Source organism: Oncorhynchus mykiss, chromosome 15 (assembly GCF_057628025.1).
Source record: "Oncorhynchus mykiss isolate SJ-2025 chromosome 15, ASM5762802v1, whole genome shotgun sequence".
NCBI lineage: Eukaryota > Metazoa > Chordata > Actinopteri > Salmoniformes > Salmonidae > Oncorhynchus > Oncorhynchus mykiss.
The window spans coordinates 48,404,778-48,423,540 of NC_143036.1; the positions used below are offsets into that span (position 1 = coordinate 48,404,778).

At 44.0% G+C, this 18,763-nt stretch overlaps 1 protein-coding gene across 2 annotated transcripts in view; it reads right to left on the bottom strand.

Moving 5' to 3' along the window:
* Positions 1-18,763, bottom strand: part of LOC110490131 (segment polarity protein dishevelled homolog DVL-2) — a 34,090-nt gene that overhangs the window by 4,620 nt on the left and 10,707 nt on the right. The window contains exons 2-14 of one of the 2 annotated variants that reach the window (XM_021563323.3): positions 15,641-15,710; positions 15,198-15,343; positions 14,773-14,882; positions 13,884-14,010; positions 13,507-13,597; positions 11,226-11,295; positions 10,868-11,007; positions 10,707-10,783; positions 5,195-5,262; positions 4,771-4,962; positions 4,218-4,349; positions 616-792; positions 38-262 (exon numbers count right to left, since the gene is read on the bottom strand). In XM_021563323.3, the coding sequence (XP_021418998.1) occupies positions 38-262; positions 616-792; positions 4,218-4,349; positions 4,771-4,962; positions 5,195-5,262; positions 10,707-10,783; positions 10,868-11,007; positions 11,226-11,295; positions 13,507-13,597; positions 13,884-14,010; positions 14,773-14,882; positions 15,198-15,343; positions 15,641-15,710 (1,625 nt within the window). The remainder of the gene's footprint in view (positions 1-37; positions 263-615; positions 793-4,217; positions 4,350-4,770; positions 4,963-5,194; positions 5,263-10,706; positions 10,784-10,867; positions 11,008-11,225; positions 11,296-13,506; positions 13,598-13,883; positions 14,011-14,772; positions 14,883-15,197; positions 15,344-15,640; positions 15,711-18,763) is intronic. The other variant, XM_021563324.3, reaches the window with a different exon arrangement.

Sequence of the window (18,763 nt, forward strand, 5' to 3'; positions counted from 1 at the left end):
CATACACCCCCCCCCCACCCTGTCCCTCCAGTCTCACCCTCGCTATGCTGGCTCCCTGTGCTGCCTGGTGCATAGCTGTAGCTGGAAAGCTCGTGGTAGGGGGGTGGCTGGCTGGAGTAGGGGTTGGAGGTGTACTGGTAGGAGGGGAAGGTGTGCATCAGGGGCCAGGGTGTGGCCCCCGGAAGGGGCAGGGGGGCCAGGGTGTCCTGGTCTGAGGCCCCACTAGAACCGTCGTTGTCATTCAGGGAGAGGTTTGCCATGTCTGGGAGAGAATAGTGTAATGGCACAGTTATAATCAGTGATGTATGATTTGACCTTCATTTTCAATACATAGGACATTTTACCAGAGCTCTCACAAAATAAAAGTCCATGGCAAATATACATATTTACAGCAAACAGCAACGAAACTGTAAAGCTAAGCACAGAAGGCACGGCAACATCTTAAGGCTCGAGGGCCACATCGGGATTTCGAAATACAAAGGAGTGCCGCACCAAGACAATTTTCTTATCCAAAATAATCATAATACAGGGATGGCCACCTGTTGCCCATCTCTGTAGTACAGTAAAACAGGCCTATGGGCAATTAGCCACGAAGGCTTGTGCTGTTTTACTCACAGTTCTCACAGTCGCTGAAGTCACCGAAAATGTAATAGCATTGCTCCGAGAAGGTGATCTTGTTGACCGTGTGGCGGATGAAGCCAGCTTTCAGCAAGTTACTGGCATACTTCCTGGCTTCACGACGGTCCTGGAAGCCCTCAATGTGTTGGTAGAGCCACTCCACCACATCAGAACCTGCCAATCAATCATCCATTAGAACCCTACACTAGAACCCCCCGATGTGTTGATAGAGGCACTCCACTACATCAGAATCTGCCAATCAATCATCCATTAGAACCCCACCTATGATCTACTGTAGGGTTTAATCTTTGCTTGTAAATCTACCAATTTTCTTTGCGGAGAAAATTGCAACCATCCCGGTAATATCCTGGTATTCCCGTTCAGACCGGAAATGCTATTTAAAAAAATATATAATACCAGTCCCCAAAAAATTGACATGACTATACCACTGTAAATGGAGAAATGTGGACAGGAATCCAATGGCTTATTTAAGCAATAAGGCCCTGGGGGGGGGGTTATAATATTGTATTTGCCAAAACTTTATCAACTCAAGGTTCTGTTACAGTCACCACACAATTTGTTTAAAGCCTAGTGTATTTGTATTTATTATGGATCCCTATTAGCTGCTCTCTTCCTGGGGTCCGGCAAAATTAATGCAGTTATACAATTTAAAACATTACAATACATTCATTACAGAATTCACAACACACTAAGTGTGCCCCCAGGCCCATACTCCACTACCACATATTTACAACACAAAATCTACGTGTACGTGAGTGTATGTTATCATGTGTGTGTGTGTGTGTGTGTGTATGCATGTGTCTGTGCCTGTTTGTTTTACTTCACAGTCCCCGTTGTTCCATAAGGTGTATTTTTACCTACTTTTAAAATCTGATTCTACTGCTTGCATCAGTTACTTGATGTGGAATAGAGTTCCATGTAGTCATGGCTCTATATAGTACTGTGCACTTCCCATAGTCTGTTCTGGACTTCGTCTGTGAAGAGACCTCTGGTGGCATGTCTTGTGGGGTATGCATGGGTGTCTTGAGTATTTTAAAAAACAGACAGTATGGTATCTTCAGCTTGTCAACACCTCTTACAAAAACAAGTAATGAGGAAGCCAGTCTCTCTTCCACTTTGAGCCATGAGAGGTTGACATGCATGTCATTAATGTTAGCGCTCCGTGTACTTTTAAGGGCCAGCAGTGCTGCCCTGTTCTGAGCCAACTGCAATTTTCCCAAGTCCCTCTTTGTGGCACCTGACTTCATGACTGAACAGTAGTCCAGGTGCAACAAAACCAGGGCCTGTAGGACCTGCCTTGTTGATAGTGTTGTTAAGGAAGACCAGCGCTTTATTATGGACAGACTTCTCCCCATCTTAGCTACTGTTGTATCAATATGTTTTGACCATGACAGTTTACAATCCAGGGTTACTCCAAGCAATTTAGTCACCTCAACTTGCTCTATTTCCACATTATGCATTACGAGATGTACAGTGGGGCAAAAAAGTATTTAAATCAGCCACCAATTGTGCAAGTTCTCCCACTTAAAAAGATGAGGCCTGTAATTTTCATCATAGGTACACTTCAACTATAACAGACAAAATGAGAGAAAAAAATCCAGAAAATCACATTGTAGGATTTTTAATGAATTTATTTGCAAATTAGTAAAAATTGAAAAGCGCAAGGGGCCTAAACAGATAACCCAGGTAGAAGCAGGAATTCCCCAGGTTATGTTTGAGAGGCTTCCATTAAAGAACACCCTCTGTTCTGTTCGACAAGTAACTCTTGATCCACATTACATTTTTTCCAGCAGCGATAATGTCAAAAGCCGCACTGACAATCTTTTTATCATCAGTTTCTCTCAGCCAATCAGTGTGTAAATGCCGTGATTGTTGAGTGTCCTTCCTATATGCGTGCTGAAAGTCTGTTGTCAATTTGGTCAAAAAAAAAATCCCATAAGTTCACTAAGGGTTGGCTGATTGGTCAGCTATTTGAGCCACTAAAGGGGGCTTTACTATTTTTGGGTAGCGAAATGACTTTAGCTTCCCTCCAGGCCTGAGGGCACACACTTTCTAGTAGGCTTAATTAACTTGAAGATATGGCAAATAGGAGTGTGATCCACTATTATCTTCAGTAATTTTCCATCCAGATTGTCAGATAGCGGTGGCTCGTCATTGCGACAGATCCTGGGCTCGAACCCAGAGTCTCTGGTGGCACAACTAGCACTGCCTTAGCCCACTGCACCACCCGGGAGGCCTGGCTTGTCATTGTTGATTTCACCTCTTCCACACTGACTTTACGGAATTCAAAAGTACAATTTGTCTTTCATAATTTGGTCAGATATACTTGGATGTGTAGTGTCAGCATTTGTTGCTATATTAGGCCCAGCCAATTTAAAAAGGGACACTTTGTGATTTTGGTAATGACGCCCTATATCTACTTCCCCAGAGTCAGATGAACTCATGGATACCATTTTTATGTCTCTGCACCCTGTTTGAAGTAAGTTGCTATCTAGCACTAGCGCAACTGCTAAGTAGGGTTAGTACAATGACTGGAAGTCTATGGTATCTGCTAGCCGCTATCTGCTAGCCGTGCACTCGCTTTTGTTATTTTAACATCATGGACCAATGTTGCAAATATCTATTTCCTAGAGGCACGGTTGTAATCACAATATACCAGTCATTTTGTGACCAGTGAGTAGCTGCAGTTCATATTTTGAGCTTCTACCAGTGCCATAAAGAGATTTGTGAATCTGCGTCATGAGTAGCCTACACATGAGACAGCAATTTATAGAAGTCATGCAAGTAAGTGATGTTTTCTATTGACATTATGTGGAGTAAGCTAAATACGGCAGGCTGGTAGAATTGTGATGACTGGTCTAATGTAGGCTATGAATGACGCCAGAGAGTTTGCCAGCAGCATACCTCCCTGTATCCCACTGCTGGCTTGCCTCTGAAGCTAAGCAGGGTCGGTCCTAGTCGGTCCCTGAATGGGAGACCATATGTTGGAAGTGGAGTTGGGGGGCAAGTAGGAGGAACTCTTTTCTCTGGTCTAAACAAATATCCCAATACCCCAGGGCAGTGATTGGGGACATTGCCCTGTGTAGGGTGCCATCTTTCAGATGGGATGTTACACGGCTGCCTCGATTCTGTGGTCACTAAAGATCCCATGGCACTTATTGTTAAGATTAGGGGTGTTAACCCTGGTGTCCTGGCTACATTTCCTATCTGACCTTCATACCACCATGGCCACCTAATCGTCCTCAGCTTCCAATTGGCTTATTCATTGCCCCACCTCCCCTGTAACTATTCCCAAGGCCGTTGCTGTAAACGAGAATGTGTTCTCATTCAACTTACCTAGTCAAATAAAAGTTTATGTCCGGTTCATGCGTGCACATTTTGTATTTTTTTGTGAAGGTGCTTGGTTGGGTAGTCCTGGGATACCGGTCATCGGTATTATTATTGTTTATATATTTTTAATTAAACCCTAATACTAGTTATAACTTTTCAACAATATAATATTTATTTCCAATCCAAATACAACAGCACCCTAGAAGTTGGCTATACAGCACAAACAGATCTGGAAGCAGTTCTCTCACCAAGGAAGGCGTTGGGGATGGTGATCTTGAGCCACATCCTGTCCCGAACCTCCAGACCAGACTCTGGGGAGGCCATGGCCTTCGCCACCGACGCCATGTCAGAGTGGAGGGACAGGTTGAAGTCATCAAAACCTGGAGAGAGATGAGAAGAGGGTAAGATTAAGAGAAACAGACTGTCAAAAAAATCTATTGATTATCAACAACTAAGGTAGACAGAACTTAACACTTGAGGGAGAAGAGAACTTAAAATAGTGTTTCCCAAACTCGGTCCTCGCGATGTAGTTTTTTTGCCCTAACACTATACAGCTAATTCAAATGATCAAAGCTTGATAATTAGTTTACTATTGCAATCAGCTGAGTAGTGCTAGGGCAAAAACCAAAATGTGCACCCCTTGGGGGCCCAGGACCGAGTTTGGGAAACCCTGACTTAAATCTTCAACAGAGATCAATGAGCAAAATGACAAAACTTGAGACTTACAAGAGAGAAAGCGAGAGAGAGAGAGAGAAAGAGACACGAGAAGACTCAAACATAGTAAATAAAAACAGACCTTACCTTTGTGGGCCAGAGACAGGCAGAGGGACTCACGCTCTGTCTCGGTCACCGAGGAGTTGGAGGTGATGGTGCTGAGAGAGGAGCTGCCGGGGTAGGGAGGGTAGGCCCCTGTCAGGGCCACAGAATGGCTCACCCACACAGCCGGGTCTATGGGCCGGATCGGCTCATCTGGAAGCACAATGGGGGTGTACACTATGAGGGGTTGTAGTCTCCTCTACCATTGGGTGGATTTCTCAGCCGAGGCTCATTTCGCATTTAGTCTTTGCTCGATTTCTCATGTCTTCCCTCTCCTCGTTCTCAAAACGAGAAGGTCAGAGGGGAAGGGACTTTGGATCTTCGACCTCGTGTGTTGTGAGGAGAGAGGATGCAAGGAATCAAGGAAAGAGGAACTGAGAAAGAGCCTAGGAGATAACAGGTTACTCACTGCGTGGGAGGGTGAAGTAGCCCTGGGGTGACGGATCCCAGCATTTAGCTACTGTCAAGATAATAGGTCTGGGTGGAGAGAAAAGGAGAAAGAGAAAGCGAGAGAGACATCGAGATAATTATCTTTATTTTTTTCTCTTGTTTTAGGGGGTAGATCAGCTTTAATATTGCAGATGGATTGTAGCTTCTATCAATGTCATTGTCTGCATCAATTTCAACCCCCATATATTTTTTTGTAAATGTATATAATATATACAGTACCAGTCAAAAGTTAGGCCAAAGAGTTCAATCTTGGTTTCATCAGACCAGAGAATCTTGTTTCTCATGGTCAGAGTCCTTTAGGTGCCTTTTGACAAAGGAATGGCTTTTTACTGAGGAATGGCTTCAGTCTGGCCACTTTACCCTAAAGGCCTGATTGGTGGAGTGCTTCAGAGATGGGAGAACCTTCCAGAAGGACAACCATCTCCACAGAGGAACTCTGTAGCTCTGTTACACTGACCATATGGTTCTTGGTCACCTCCCTAAACAGGCCCCTTTCCTCCGATTGCTCAGTTTGGCCGGGCAGCCAGCTCTAGGAAGTCTTGGTGGTTCCAAACTTCTTCCATTTAAGAATGATGTAGGCCACTGTGTTCTTGGGGACCTTCAACGCTGCATACATTTTTTAGTACCCTTCCTCAGATCTGTGCCTAATAACCGGTTATCTCTTAGTCAATATGGGTATTGTGCATAGATTGAATCCACTTCAGAACATGGCTGTAACGTAACAAATTGTGGAAAAAGTCAAGGGGTCTAAAATCTTGTGTGTGTATGTTTACACACAGCTCTTTTTAAATACATTTTCCATTATTGGAAAGTATATTTTACATTAGTTTTTGTTTTTAATGCCACCCTTCAGCTCTACTCAACCCCTCCCATCGATCTCTTAACACCATCCATATTGGATTTCTATTTGCAATATATTTTTTGACTTTGCTGTTGTGAACCTTTCTATTCTCAGTTTCTACAGATTGTAACTTAAAATGTTTTTGCTAAAACTATTATAGTATTGATCGATCAATAATTTCCTTTGTAGAAGGAGCAGAAGGCATGCACACATACAGTTGAAGTCAGAAGTTTACATATACCTTAGCCAAATACATTTAAACTCAGTTTCACAATTCCTGACATTTAATCCTAGTAAGAATTCCCTGTTTTAGGTCAGTTAGGATCACCACTTTATTCAGAATGTGAAATGTCAGAATAATAGTAGAGAATTATTTATTTCAGATTTTATTTCTTTCATCACATTCCCAGTGGGTCAGAAGTTTACATACACACCATTAGTATTTGTTAGCATTGCCTTTAAATTGTTTAACTTGGGTCAAACGTTTTGGGTAGCCTTCCACAAGCTTCCCACAATAAGTTGGGTGAATTTTGGCCCATTTTTCTATGAGGTTAAGGTAAGGGCTTTGTGATGGCCACTCAATACCTTGACTTTGTTGTCCATAAGCCATTTTGCCACAACTTTGGAAGTATGCTTGGGGTCATTGTCCATTTGGAAGACCCACTTGCAACCAAGCTTTAACTTCCTGACTGATGTCTTGAGATGTTGCTTCAATATATCCACATCATTTTCCTTCTCATGATGCCATCTATTTTGTGAAGTGCACCAGTCCCTCCTGCAGCAAAGAACCCCCACAACACGATGCTGCCACCCCTATGCTTCACGGTTGGGATGGTGTTCTTCGTCTTGCAAGCATCCCCCTTTTTCCTCCAAACATAACGATGGTCATGGCCAAACAGTTCCATTTTTGTTTCATCAGACCAGAGGACATTTCTCCAAAAAGTACAATCTTTGTCCCCATGTGCAGTTGCAAACCGTAGTCTGGCTTTTTTATGGCAGTTTTGGAGCAGTGGCTGCTTTGTACCTTCAGGCGTTTAGAAATTGCTCCCAAGGATGAACCAGACTTGTGGAGGTCTTGGCCTCCTTCACTCACGCCGCCAAACTTACCCTAGTAAAACTGACCTTCCTACCGATCCTTGACCTCGGCTATGTCATCTACAAAATGGCTTCCAATACTCTATTCAGCAAACTGGATGCAGTCTATCACAGTGCCATCCGTTTTGTCACCAAATCACCTTATACCACTGCGACGTGTATGCTCTAGTCGGCTGGCCCTCGCTACATATTCATCGCCAGACCCACTGGCTCCAGGTCATCTATAAGTCTATGCTTGGTAAAGCTCCGCCTTCTCAGCTCACTGGTCACGATAACAACACCCACCCGTAGCACGTGCTCCAGCAGGTATATCTCACTGGTCATCCCCAAAGCCAACATATCCTTTGGCCGCCTTTCCTTCCAGTTCTCTGCTGCCAGTGACTGGAATGAATTGCAAAAATCATTGAAGTTGGAGACTTATATTTCCCTCATTAACTTTAAACATCAGCTATCTGAGCAAATCAAATGTTATTTGTCACATACACATGGTTAGCATATGTTAATGCGAGTGTAGCGAAATGCTTGTGCTTCTAGTTCCAACCATGCAGTAATATCTAACCTAACAATTTCACCACAACTAACTTATACACACACGTGTAAAGGAAAGAATATGTACATAAAAATATATGAATGAGTGATGGCCGAACGGCATAGGCAAGATGCAATAGATGGTATATAGTACAGTATATACATATGAGATGAGTAATGTAGGATATGTAAACATTATATTAAGTGGCATTGTTTAAAGTGGCTAGTGATACATTTATGACATCAATTTTTCCATTATTAAAGTGGCTAGAGTTGAGTTAGTATGTTGGTAGCAGCCACTCAATATTAGTGATGGCTGTTTAACAGTCTGATGGCCTTGAGATAGAAGCTGTTTTTCAGTCTCTCGGTCCCTGTACTGACCTCGCCTTCTGGATGATAGCGGGGTTAACAGGCAGTGGCTCGGGTGGTTGTTGTCCTTGATGATCTTTTTGGCCTTCCTGTGACAACGGTTGGTGTAGGTGTCCTGGTTGGTGTAGGTGTCCTGGAGGGCAGGTAGTTTGCCCCCGGTGATGCGTTGTGCAGACCTCAGTACCCTCTGGAGAGCCTTACGATTATGGGCGGAGCAGTTGCCGTACCAGGCGGTGATACAGCCCGACAGGATGCTCTTGATTGTGCATCTGTAAAAGTTTGTGTGTTTTTGGTGACAAGACAAATTTCTTCAGCCTCCTGAGGTTGAAGAGGCGCTGCTGCGCCTTCTTCACCACGCTGTCTGTGTGGGTGGATCATTTGTCTGTGATGTGTACGCCGAGGAACTTAACTTACTACCCTCTCCACTACTGTCCCGTCGATGTGGATAGGGGGCTGCTCCCTCTGCTGTTTCCTGAAGTCCACGATCATCTTTTTTGTTTTGTTGACATTGAGTGTGAGGTTATTTTCCTGACACCACACTCCGAGGGCCCTCACCTCCTCCCTGTAAGCCGTCTCATCGTTGTTGGTAATCAAGCCTACCACTGTAGTGTCGTCCGCAAACTTGATGATTGAGTTGGAGGCGTGCATGGCCAAACAGACGTGGGTGAACAGGGAGTACAGGAGAGAGCTGAGAACACACCCTTGTGGGGCCCCAGTGTTGAGGATCAGCAGGGTGGAGATGTTTCCTATCCTCACCACCTGGGGGCGGCCCGTCAGGAAGTTCAGGGCGGGGTCGAGACCCAGGGTCTTAATGACGAGTTTGGAAGGTACTATGGTGTTAAATGCTGAGCTGTAGTCGATGAACAGCATTCTTACATAGGTATTCCTCTTGTCCAGATGGGTTAGGGCAGTGTGCAGTGTGATTGCGTCGTTTGTGGACCTATTGGGGTGGTAAGCTAATTGGAGTGGGTCTAGGGTGTCAAGTAGGGTGGAGGTGATATGGTCCTTGACTAGTCTCTCAAAGCACTTCATTATGACGGAAGTGAGTGCTACGGGATGGTAGTCATTTAGCTCAGTTACCTTAGCTTTCTTGGGAACAGGAACAATGGTGGCCCTCTTGAAGCATGTGGGAACAGTAGACTGGGATAAGGATTATGTCCGTAAACACACCAGCCAGCTGGTCTGCACATGCTCTGAGGACGCGGCCGGGGATGCCGTTTGGGCCTGCAGCCTTGCGAGGGTTAACACGTTTAACTCATGTTGGCTGCAGTGAAGGAGAGCCCGCAGGTTTTGGTAGCGGGCCGTGCCAGTGGCACTGTATTGTCCTCAAAGCGAGGGAGCAAGACAGTGGTTCGCGACGGGGCTGGTTTTTCTTTTGTAGTCCGTGATTGACTGTAGACCCTGCCACATACAGTGCCTTGCGAAAGTATTTGGCCCCCTTGAACTTTGCGACCTTTTGCCACATTTCAGGCTTCAAACATAAAGATATAAAACTATTTTTTTGTGAAGAATCAACAACAAGTGGGACACAATCATGAAGTGGAACGACATTTATTGGATATTTCAAACTTTTTTAACAAGTCAAAAACTGAAAAATTGGGTGTGCAAAATTATTCAGCCCCTTTACTTTCAGTGCAGCAAACTCTCTCCAGAAGTTCAGTCAATCACTTTATGATTGTGTCCCACTTGTTGTTGATTCTTCACAAAAAAATACAGTTTTATATCTTTGTTTGAAGCCTGAAATGTGGCAAAAGGTCGCAAAGTTCAAAGGGGCCGAATACTTTCGCAAGGCACTGTACCTCTCGTGTCTGAGCCGTTGAATTACAACTCCACTTTGTCTCTATACTGACGCTTAGCTTGTTTGATTGCCTTGCGGAGGGAATAGCTACACTGTTTGTATTCGGTCATGTTTCCGGTCACCTTGCCATGATTAAAAGCAGTGGTCCGCGCTTTCAGTTTTGCGTGAATGCTGCCATCAATCCACAGTTTCTGGTTGGGGAATGTTTTAATAGATGCTGTGGGTACAACATCACCGATGCACTAGCTAAAAAACTTGCTCACCGAATCAGCGTATTCATCAATGTTGTTGTTTGACGTTATGCGGAACATGTCCACGTGATCAAAGCAATTTGGAAGCGTGGAATCCGATTGGTCGGACCAGCGTTGAACAGACCTGAGCGCGGGTGCTTCCTGTTTTAGTTTCTGTCTATAGGCTGGGAGCAACAAAATGGAGTCGCGGTCAGCTTTTCCAAAAGGAAGGCAGCTAACCAATCGCTGCAGCTGTACATAGACCATCTGTAAATAGCCCACCCAATCTACCTACCTCATCCCCATATTGTTTTTATTTACTTTTCTGCTCTTTTGCACACCAGTATCACTACTTGCACAACATCATCTGCTCATCATCATTCCAGTGTTAGTCTGCTAAATTGTAATTACTTTGCTACTATGGCCTATTTATTGCCTTATCTCCTCACGCCATTTGCACACACTGTATATATACTTTCTTTTTTGTATTGTGTTATTGACTGTATGCTTAAAACGAGTTTTAATGACTAAGTGTATGTAAACTTCCGACTTCAATTGTAGACCAAGACACAGACTGAAAGTTTGTGCATACAGGAAAGATATGCCTTACCCAGGTTTATGTACAATCTCTCTCAGCACACGGACAGCATCGTCATTACTCATGTTCTCAAAGTTGATGTCGTTCACCTGAGATGAAGCAACATGAGAGGATAGACCTTAAACAAAGAGCTTTCCAGCTCTAAGAGACACAACTTATTGCGTGTGTGTCACCTGTAGCAGCATGTCTCCTGGTTCGATCCGCCCATCAGCAGCCACAGCCCCTCCCTTCATAATGGAGCCGATGTAGATACCCCCATCACCCCTCTCGTTGCTCTGACCCACGATACTGATGCCCAAGAAGTTGTATTTATCTGCACGGGAGAAACCGTACACATACAGTACATCACCTAACAGTCTTTTTAATCCTATTCCATTTTATTTCAGATAAGAAAAACTAAACCTTACAGATAAGCTAGCACGTGAGCCTGATGTAGAGATAAGGCAATGAAAGAGCGTGAGGTGATAGGAGTGAGAAGAAAGGAATAAGATAGAAGGAAAAAGGAGGGGAGCAATTGAAGGGGGCACTCACCCATGTTGAGTGTAACAGTGATGATGTTAAGGGACATGGTGGAGTCTGTCACACTGCTGAACGAAGACGCCTGAAACGCAGCAAAACAAGAACGCGTACGATTACATCACATACACCGAGCATACAACATTTTAAGGACACCTGCCCGTTCCATGACAGACTGACCAGGTGAATCCAAGTGAAAGCTATGATCCCTTATTGATGTCACTTGTTAAATCCACTTCAATCAGTGTAGATAAAGAGGAGGAGACATGTTAAAGAAGTATTTTTAAGCCTTAAAGACAGTTGAGACATGGATTGTGTATGTGTGCCATTCAGAGAGTGAATGGACAAGACAAAACAATTTAAATGTCTTTGAACAGGGTATGGTAGTAGGTGCATTTAAATGTCCTTTGGGTGGTGGACCATTCAGCCAACTTGACACTGGGGGAAGCATTGGAGCCAACATGGGCCAGCATCACTGTGGAAAGCTGTCGACACAAATTTTGTCAGCTGGTAATTGTCATGCAAATAACTGCTGGTGTCACAGTAATTGACCGTTAATTATTATAAAGGGGTTCCACACATGCAAGCTGCTGATGAAAGGTCCACATTTTAAAAGTCTAATAAATCCATTTAATAGCCTGTACACCATCAACACCTAATATGTTGTGAAATCTGTTATGGTTTTCAAATGTACAGTACCAGTCAAAAGTTGACACACCTACTCATTCCAGGGTTTTTCTTTATTTTCTACATTGTAGAATAATAGTGAAGACATCAAAACTATGAAATAACACATTTGGAATCAAGTAGTAACCAAAGAAGTGTGAAATCAAAACATACTTTATATTTGAGATTCTTCAAAGTAATCATCCTTTCCCTCGGTGACACCTTTGCACACTCTCGGCATTCTTTCAACCAGCTTCATGAGGTAGTCACCTGAAAAGTTAATTTGTGGAATTTCTTTCCTTCTTACTGCCTTTGAGCCAATCGGTTGTGTTGTGACAAGGTAGGGGTGGTATACAGAAGTCAGCCCTATTGGGTAAAAGACCAAGTCCATATTATGGCAAGAACAGCTCAAGTAAGCAAAGGGAAATGACAGTGCATCATTAACACATGAAGGTCAGTCAATGTGGAATATCTCAATAACGTTGAAAGTTCCTTCAAGTGCAGTCGCAAAAACCAAGTGCTATGATGAAGCTGGTTCTTATGAGGACCACCACAGGAAAGGGAGACCCAGAATTACCTCTGCTGCAGAGGATACCTTCATTAGAGTTGCCAGCCTCAGAAATTGCAGCCCAAATAAAATGCTTCACAGAGTTCAAGTAACAGACACATCAACTGTTCAGAGGAGACTGCGTGAATCAGGCCATCATGGTCAAATTGCTGCAAAGAAACCACTACTAAAGGACACCAATGAGAGGAAGAGACCACAAGCAATTAAACTGGTGGATATCCGTCCTTTGGTGCAAAGTTTTGGTTCCAACCGCCGCTGTGTTTGTGAGACGCAGAGGTGGTGAACGGATGATCTCCGCATGTGTGGTTCCCACCGCGAAGCATGGAGGAGGAGGTGTGATGTTGTGGTGGTGCTTTGCTGGTGACACCGTCTGTGATTTATTTAGAATTCAAGGCACACTTAACCAGCATGGCTACCACAGCATTCTGCAGCAATACTCCATTCCATCTGGTTTGCACTTAGTGGGACTATCATTTATTTTTCAACGGGACAATGACCCAAAACACACCTCCAGGCTGTGTAACGGCTATTTGACCAAGGAGAGTGATGTAGTGCTGCATCAGATGACCTGGCCACCACAATCACCCGACCTCAACCCAATTGAGATGAGTTGGACCGCAGAGTATAGGAAAAGCAGCCAACAAGTGCTCAGCTTATGTGGGAACTCCTGCAAGACTGTTGGAAAAGCATTCCAGGTGAAGCTGGTTGAGAGAATGCCAAGAGTATGCAAAGCTGTCTTCAAGGCAAAGGGTGGTTACTTTGACGAATCTGAAATATAAAATGTTTTTATTTGTTTAACACTTTTTTTTGGTTACTACATATGTGTTATTTCATAGTTTGTCTTCACTATAATTCTACAATGTGAAAATGTAGAAAAACAATGGAATGAGTAGGTGTCCAAACCTTTGACTGGTACTGTATACTGAAACAGAAACTGGCCCCAACTGCAGTCCCCTACATATTTCATATCCATAACATGTAACTATCGTATAGTCTTATGTTCTCAGAATTACTGTGTGTTCCTAGATAAATATTATATATTAAAAGCAGTAGCTGCAGTACCCTCTCCAGCCTGGTGGGACGCTGCTTCCGGCGTCTGCGGTGGCGCTTCAGTAGCCTAGAGGCTGTACTCTGTTCTGTGGTGCTGCTGAACCTGAGAGGGGAATGGAGAATGGAGGGGTTAACCCTTCCCTAAGGAAGCCTGTAATTGGCTCAGCAACTATATCTCAAACGCAACTCGGTGTCAATGTGAAACAGTAAAAAAAAAAATCTAGGTTCCTGGATATCACATAAGGGGTTCCCCAAGGATCTATTTTAGGGCTTGTTTTGTTAACCATTTATATAAATGATATAGGCAAAGTGGTGATTCTGGGCCAAATAAGTTCAAGTTATTAAACAATCGTGGTTGACGGCACATGCTCTGTGTGTGTGTGACTGACCTGCTCATGGTGTCATCGTCCGAGTCACAGAAGCTGGTGGTGTCCAGCTCGCTGCTCATGATGGTGGAGGCACTCTCGTAGCCTGCCAGGTGGCGCTCCCGACGGCTCTGACCGTTCATCCGCGGCCCTTTGGAAAGCAGAGGGGCAACAGAGATAAGGACGATCATGGGGGAAACGAGCATCGTCCAAACATTACTCCTTTAGTACCTAGACTAGAGCATATCACTTATATGCCACTTTGCCAAAGCGACAATACAATTAATGTTTATTTTTTTTTACCCCTTTTTGTCCCAAATTTCATGGTATCCAATTGGTAGTTACAGTCTTGTGCCATCGCTACAACTCCCGTACGGACCCGGGAGAGGTGAAGGTCAAGAGCCGTGCGTCCTCCGAAACACAGCTCAGCTAAGCTGCACTGCTTCTTGACACAATGACCACTTAACCCGGAAGCCAGCCACATCAGTGTGTCGGAGGAAACACCGTACACCTGGCGACTGTGTCAGCGCGCATTGCGCCCGGCCTGCCACCGAAGTCGCTAATGCCCGATGGGAAAAAAACATCCCTGCCGGCCAAACCCTCCCCTAACCCAGACGACGTTGGGCCAATTGTGCGCCACCCCATGGGTCTCCAGGTTGCAGCTGGCAGCAACAGGGCCTGGACTCGAACCAGGATCTCTTAGTGGCACAGCGATGCAGTGCCTTAGACTACTGCGCCACTCGGGAGGCCGTACAATTAAACGTTTTAGTCATTTAGCAGACGCTCTTATCCAGAGAGACTTAGTCACATACACATCCTAAAAATGTATGTAATCCCTGCAGGAATTGAACCTACGACCTTGGCATTTCGCACAATTTTCTTACCAACTGGACCACTCAAACAGTTTACTGACCATGCTGCTCCATGCTTTCCCTCCGTCTGGGCTTCTCCCTTTTGAATGACACCACCGACTCTGTCTCAGTACACTCATCCAGGTTCTCAACACTACCCGCCACATTGGGACTGGAGGAAGAATGAGGGGGGAGAACAAGGGGGATGAGAATGTGGAGGATGTTTTAGAATGCCATTGTCATTAATGGTAAAACAACTCCATGTCTGTTTCCTCTTTTGACATATCGTAAAGGCATCCTGATGAAAGTAGTCAGCATTTTTCCTGTTCTCCCTCTGAAATGTTCTTCTCACAATCCCAATCCACTGTACCATTCCATTCAATCATTAGATCATTCACTGGAGCTTCCACTTTTTATTGCATTTACTTAACTCCCAGCCGTGTGTGTGTGTGTGTGGATCAGGCTATGCTGTAGGACTTCAACCTACTGGAATGACGGGGGTCTGGAGTCTCCGATGCCCCCTGTCCTCTCCACCGGTAGGGGAGGCAGGGGGGAAGGGGGGGGAGAGGGCTCCGTACAGACCTCCACCGGGGGACGAGGGGGCTCCGCAAGGGGACTGTCTGAGGATACCAGCTAGGGAAGGAGGGGGGGGGGGCAACAGAAACAAAGTCGAAAAACGGACCCATTCACACAAGCAAACGTCATGCTTGCTCACCTACCAGCAAACTAGCATGCTGTCAAAACAAACAGCAGGACCACATCAGTGAAAACAAGATCCAAGTTATTATTCTTGATAAAGAACTCAATTCTGTATTGAGCGTTGTTTGTAATCATTGACACAAGTGAGAAGTATTGAGGTTACTGCTGACCGGGTGGACAAAGTGCCATGCAACACAATCAGTAGACGAAAGGTGAGAGTCAGCATCTTACCCATGACACAACTCTCCCATTGAAACAAGGTAGTTTGGCAGCATCATCCGAAATCTCTTCCTTCACCACACTACGGACATAACACAGATCGAGAGATGAGTGATACACACACACACACACTACAGACATACCACACAGACAGAGAGCGAGAGATCTCAAATATGCCATTGTTCATTTGCCCATGCTTCAGGCAGAGTGGATGTCATACGCTCACTCACTCAGACCTACAACATTATCTCAAAAACAAAAATGGATGATTTGTACATTGCTGAGTCTATAATGCAAACATTTTTGATGAAATATGGAGCCTACTTTCCTTATTATTTCAAATAGGTACTTTTAGTATCATAGTTATTACCTTACACACTTGGTTTGTGAAACCAGACCTAAATGCCACTATCGTACAACAGCATCTCTAGACACACAAACACACTCATTCTCCCTCTTCTGGTGCTTCATTACATATTCCTTTCCCTCCTGTCTGTGGGTGCGTATTATTTGGTCTGTATGAGTTTATCCACCCATCTCTCCTTTGTTGGAATGCCCGGGTGCCTGTCCATGCCTGTCACTGTGTGAGGGAAGGCATTTTTCTGTGTATGGCCTTGTGATTATCATCCCATGTCCTCCATCACTTGAGCTAAAGATATTATGTATAACCAGACACTGAAGAGGATTTACAGTTTATGATAAGCACATGCATTTATTAATAACAATGTGGGTTAGAGATGTCCTCGATTGTTGCTGATCACCTGTAAAGGAAGGAACATGTATTAAGAGTATGAGTTGGGAGCGCTGGTAATTGGTGCGTCACGGAAAGCTTTTGCTGTGCTTCCCGTTGTTATAACTCTTTATGTTTGTGTATTTACTGATCAAAAGTAAATGTTTAACAATCAAAATGTTAAGGCAAAGCTGTAAAAATCTTTATCTTTTTTGCACTATTGGTTAGAGCCTGTAAGTAAGCATTTCACTGTAAAGTGAACACCTGTTGTATTCGGCGCACATGACAAAAACTTTGATTTGATCTGTTCCAGTCTAGGTTGAAGATAATCCTTTTTTTTTTTTTTAGATGAAACCAAAGATGATCTATTATACTAACAAGATAGTCGAGTGACTGCTCTTACAATGAAAATACATGTCCTCAAAAGATGGAAGGCAGTGGGAGGAAGATAAATCAGGTGGGACCATTCTAGCCAATGAGAGGGCAGATGTGAACAACAGGCACAATTCCAATATAACTTAATTTTTTCAGTCTGAAAATTATTATTTTCTTCTCCTCCTGGAAAATATTTTGTGGTCTTATTTTTGTGTGAAATATTTTAGAATATTGAACTAATTTCAAGCAATTCTATGTATTTTTGTCATGGCTAATGCAGTGTTCCTCTGTTCATAACGCAATCAATGGGCATGTGCTCCGAACCAATGCTGGCCGTTAGACTGCACTCAACAAACTGTATAAAGGCCATAAGCAAACAAATAAATGCTCATCCAGAAGCTCTGCTCCTAGTGGCCGGGGACTTTAATGCAGGCAAACTTAAATCAGTTTTACCTCATTTCAACCAGTATGTCACATGTGCATATAGAGGGGAAAAAACCTCTAGATTACCTTTACTCCACACAGAGACACATAAAAAGCTCTACCTCGCCCTCCATTTGGAAATCTGACCAGAATTCTATCCTCCCGATTCCTGCTTACAAGCAAAAACTGAAGCAGGAAGCACCAGTGACTCACTCAATAAGGAAGTGGTCAGATGACACGGATGCTACAGGACTGTTTTGCTAGCACAGGAATATGTTCCTGGATTCATCCAATGGCATTGAGTATACCACCTCAGTAACTGGCTTAATCAATAAGTGCATCGACGACCCCATCACCACAGTGACCGTACGTACATATCCCAACCAGAAGCCATGGATTACAAGCAAACATCCGCATCGTGCTAAAAACTAGAGCGGTCGCTTTAAAGGAGCAGGACACTAATACGGATGCTTATAAGAAACCTCGCTGCCCCTCAGACAAACCATAAAACAGGCAAAGCATCAATACAGGATTAAGATTGAATCCTACTACACCAGCAGGGCTTAAACTATTAAGGACTATTTTATATATATGACATTTTTATTTTAATCTAATATAATAGATCTATATCTACAGTGGGGCAAAAAAAGTATTTAGTCAGCCACCAATTGTGCAAGTTCTCCCACTTAAAAAGATGAGAGAGGCCTGTAATTTTCATCATAGTTACACTTCAACTATGACAGACAAAATGAGAAAAAAAATCCAGAAAATCACATTGTAGGATTTTTTATGAATTTATTTGCAAATTATGGTGGAAAATAAGTATTTGGTCAATAACAAAAGTTTCTCTCAATACTTTGTTATATACCCTTTCTTGGCAATGACAGAGGTCAAATGTTTTCTGTAAGTCTTCACAAGGTTTTCACACACTGTTGCTGGTATTTTGGCCCATTCCTCCATGCAGATCGCATCTAGAGCAGTGATGTTTTGGGGCCGTTGCTGGGCAACACGGACTTTCAACTCCCTCCAAAGATTTTCTATGGTGTTGAGTTCTGGAGACTGGCTAGGCCACTCCAGGACCTTGGAATGCTTCTTACGAAGCCACTCCTTTGTTGCCCGGGCGGTGTGTTTGGGATCATTGTCATGCTGAAAGACCCAGCCACATTTCATCTTCAATGACCTTGCTGATGGAAGGAGCTTTTCACTCAAAATCTCACGATACATGGCCCCATTCATTCTTTCCTTTACACGGATCAGTCGTCCTGGTCCCTTTGCAGAAAAACAGCCCCAAAGCATGATGTTTCCACCCCCATGCTTCACAGTAGGTATGGTGTTCTTTGGATGCAACTCAGCATTCTTTGTCCTCCAAACACGACGTGTTGAGTTTTTACCAAAAAGTTATATTTTGGTTTCGTCTGACCATATGACATTCTCCCAATCTTCTTCTGGATCATCCAAATGCTCTCTAGCAAACTTCAGACGGGCCTGGACATGTACTGGCTTAAGCAGGGGGACACGTCTGGCACTGCAGGATTTGAGTCCCTGGCGGCGTAGTGTGTTACTGATGGTAGGCTTTGTTACTTTGGTCCTAGCTCTCTGCAGGTCAT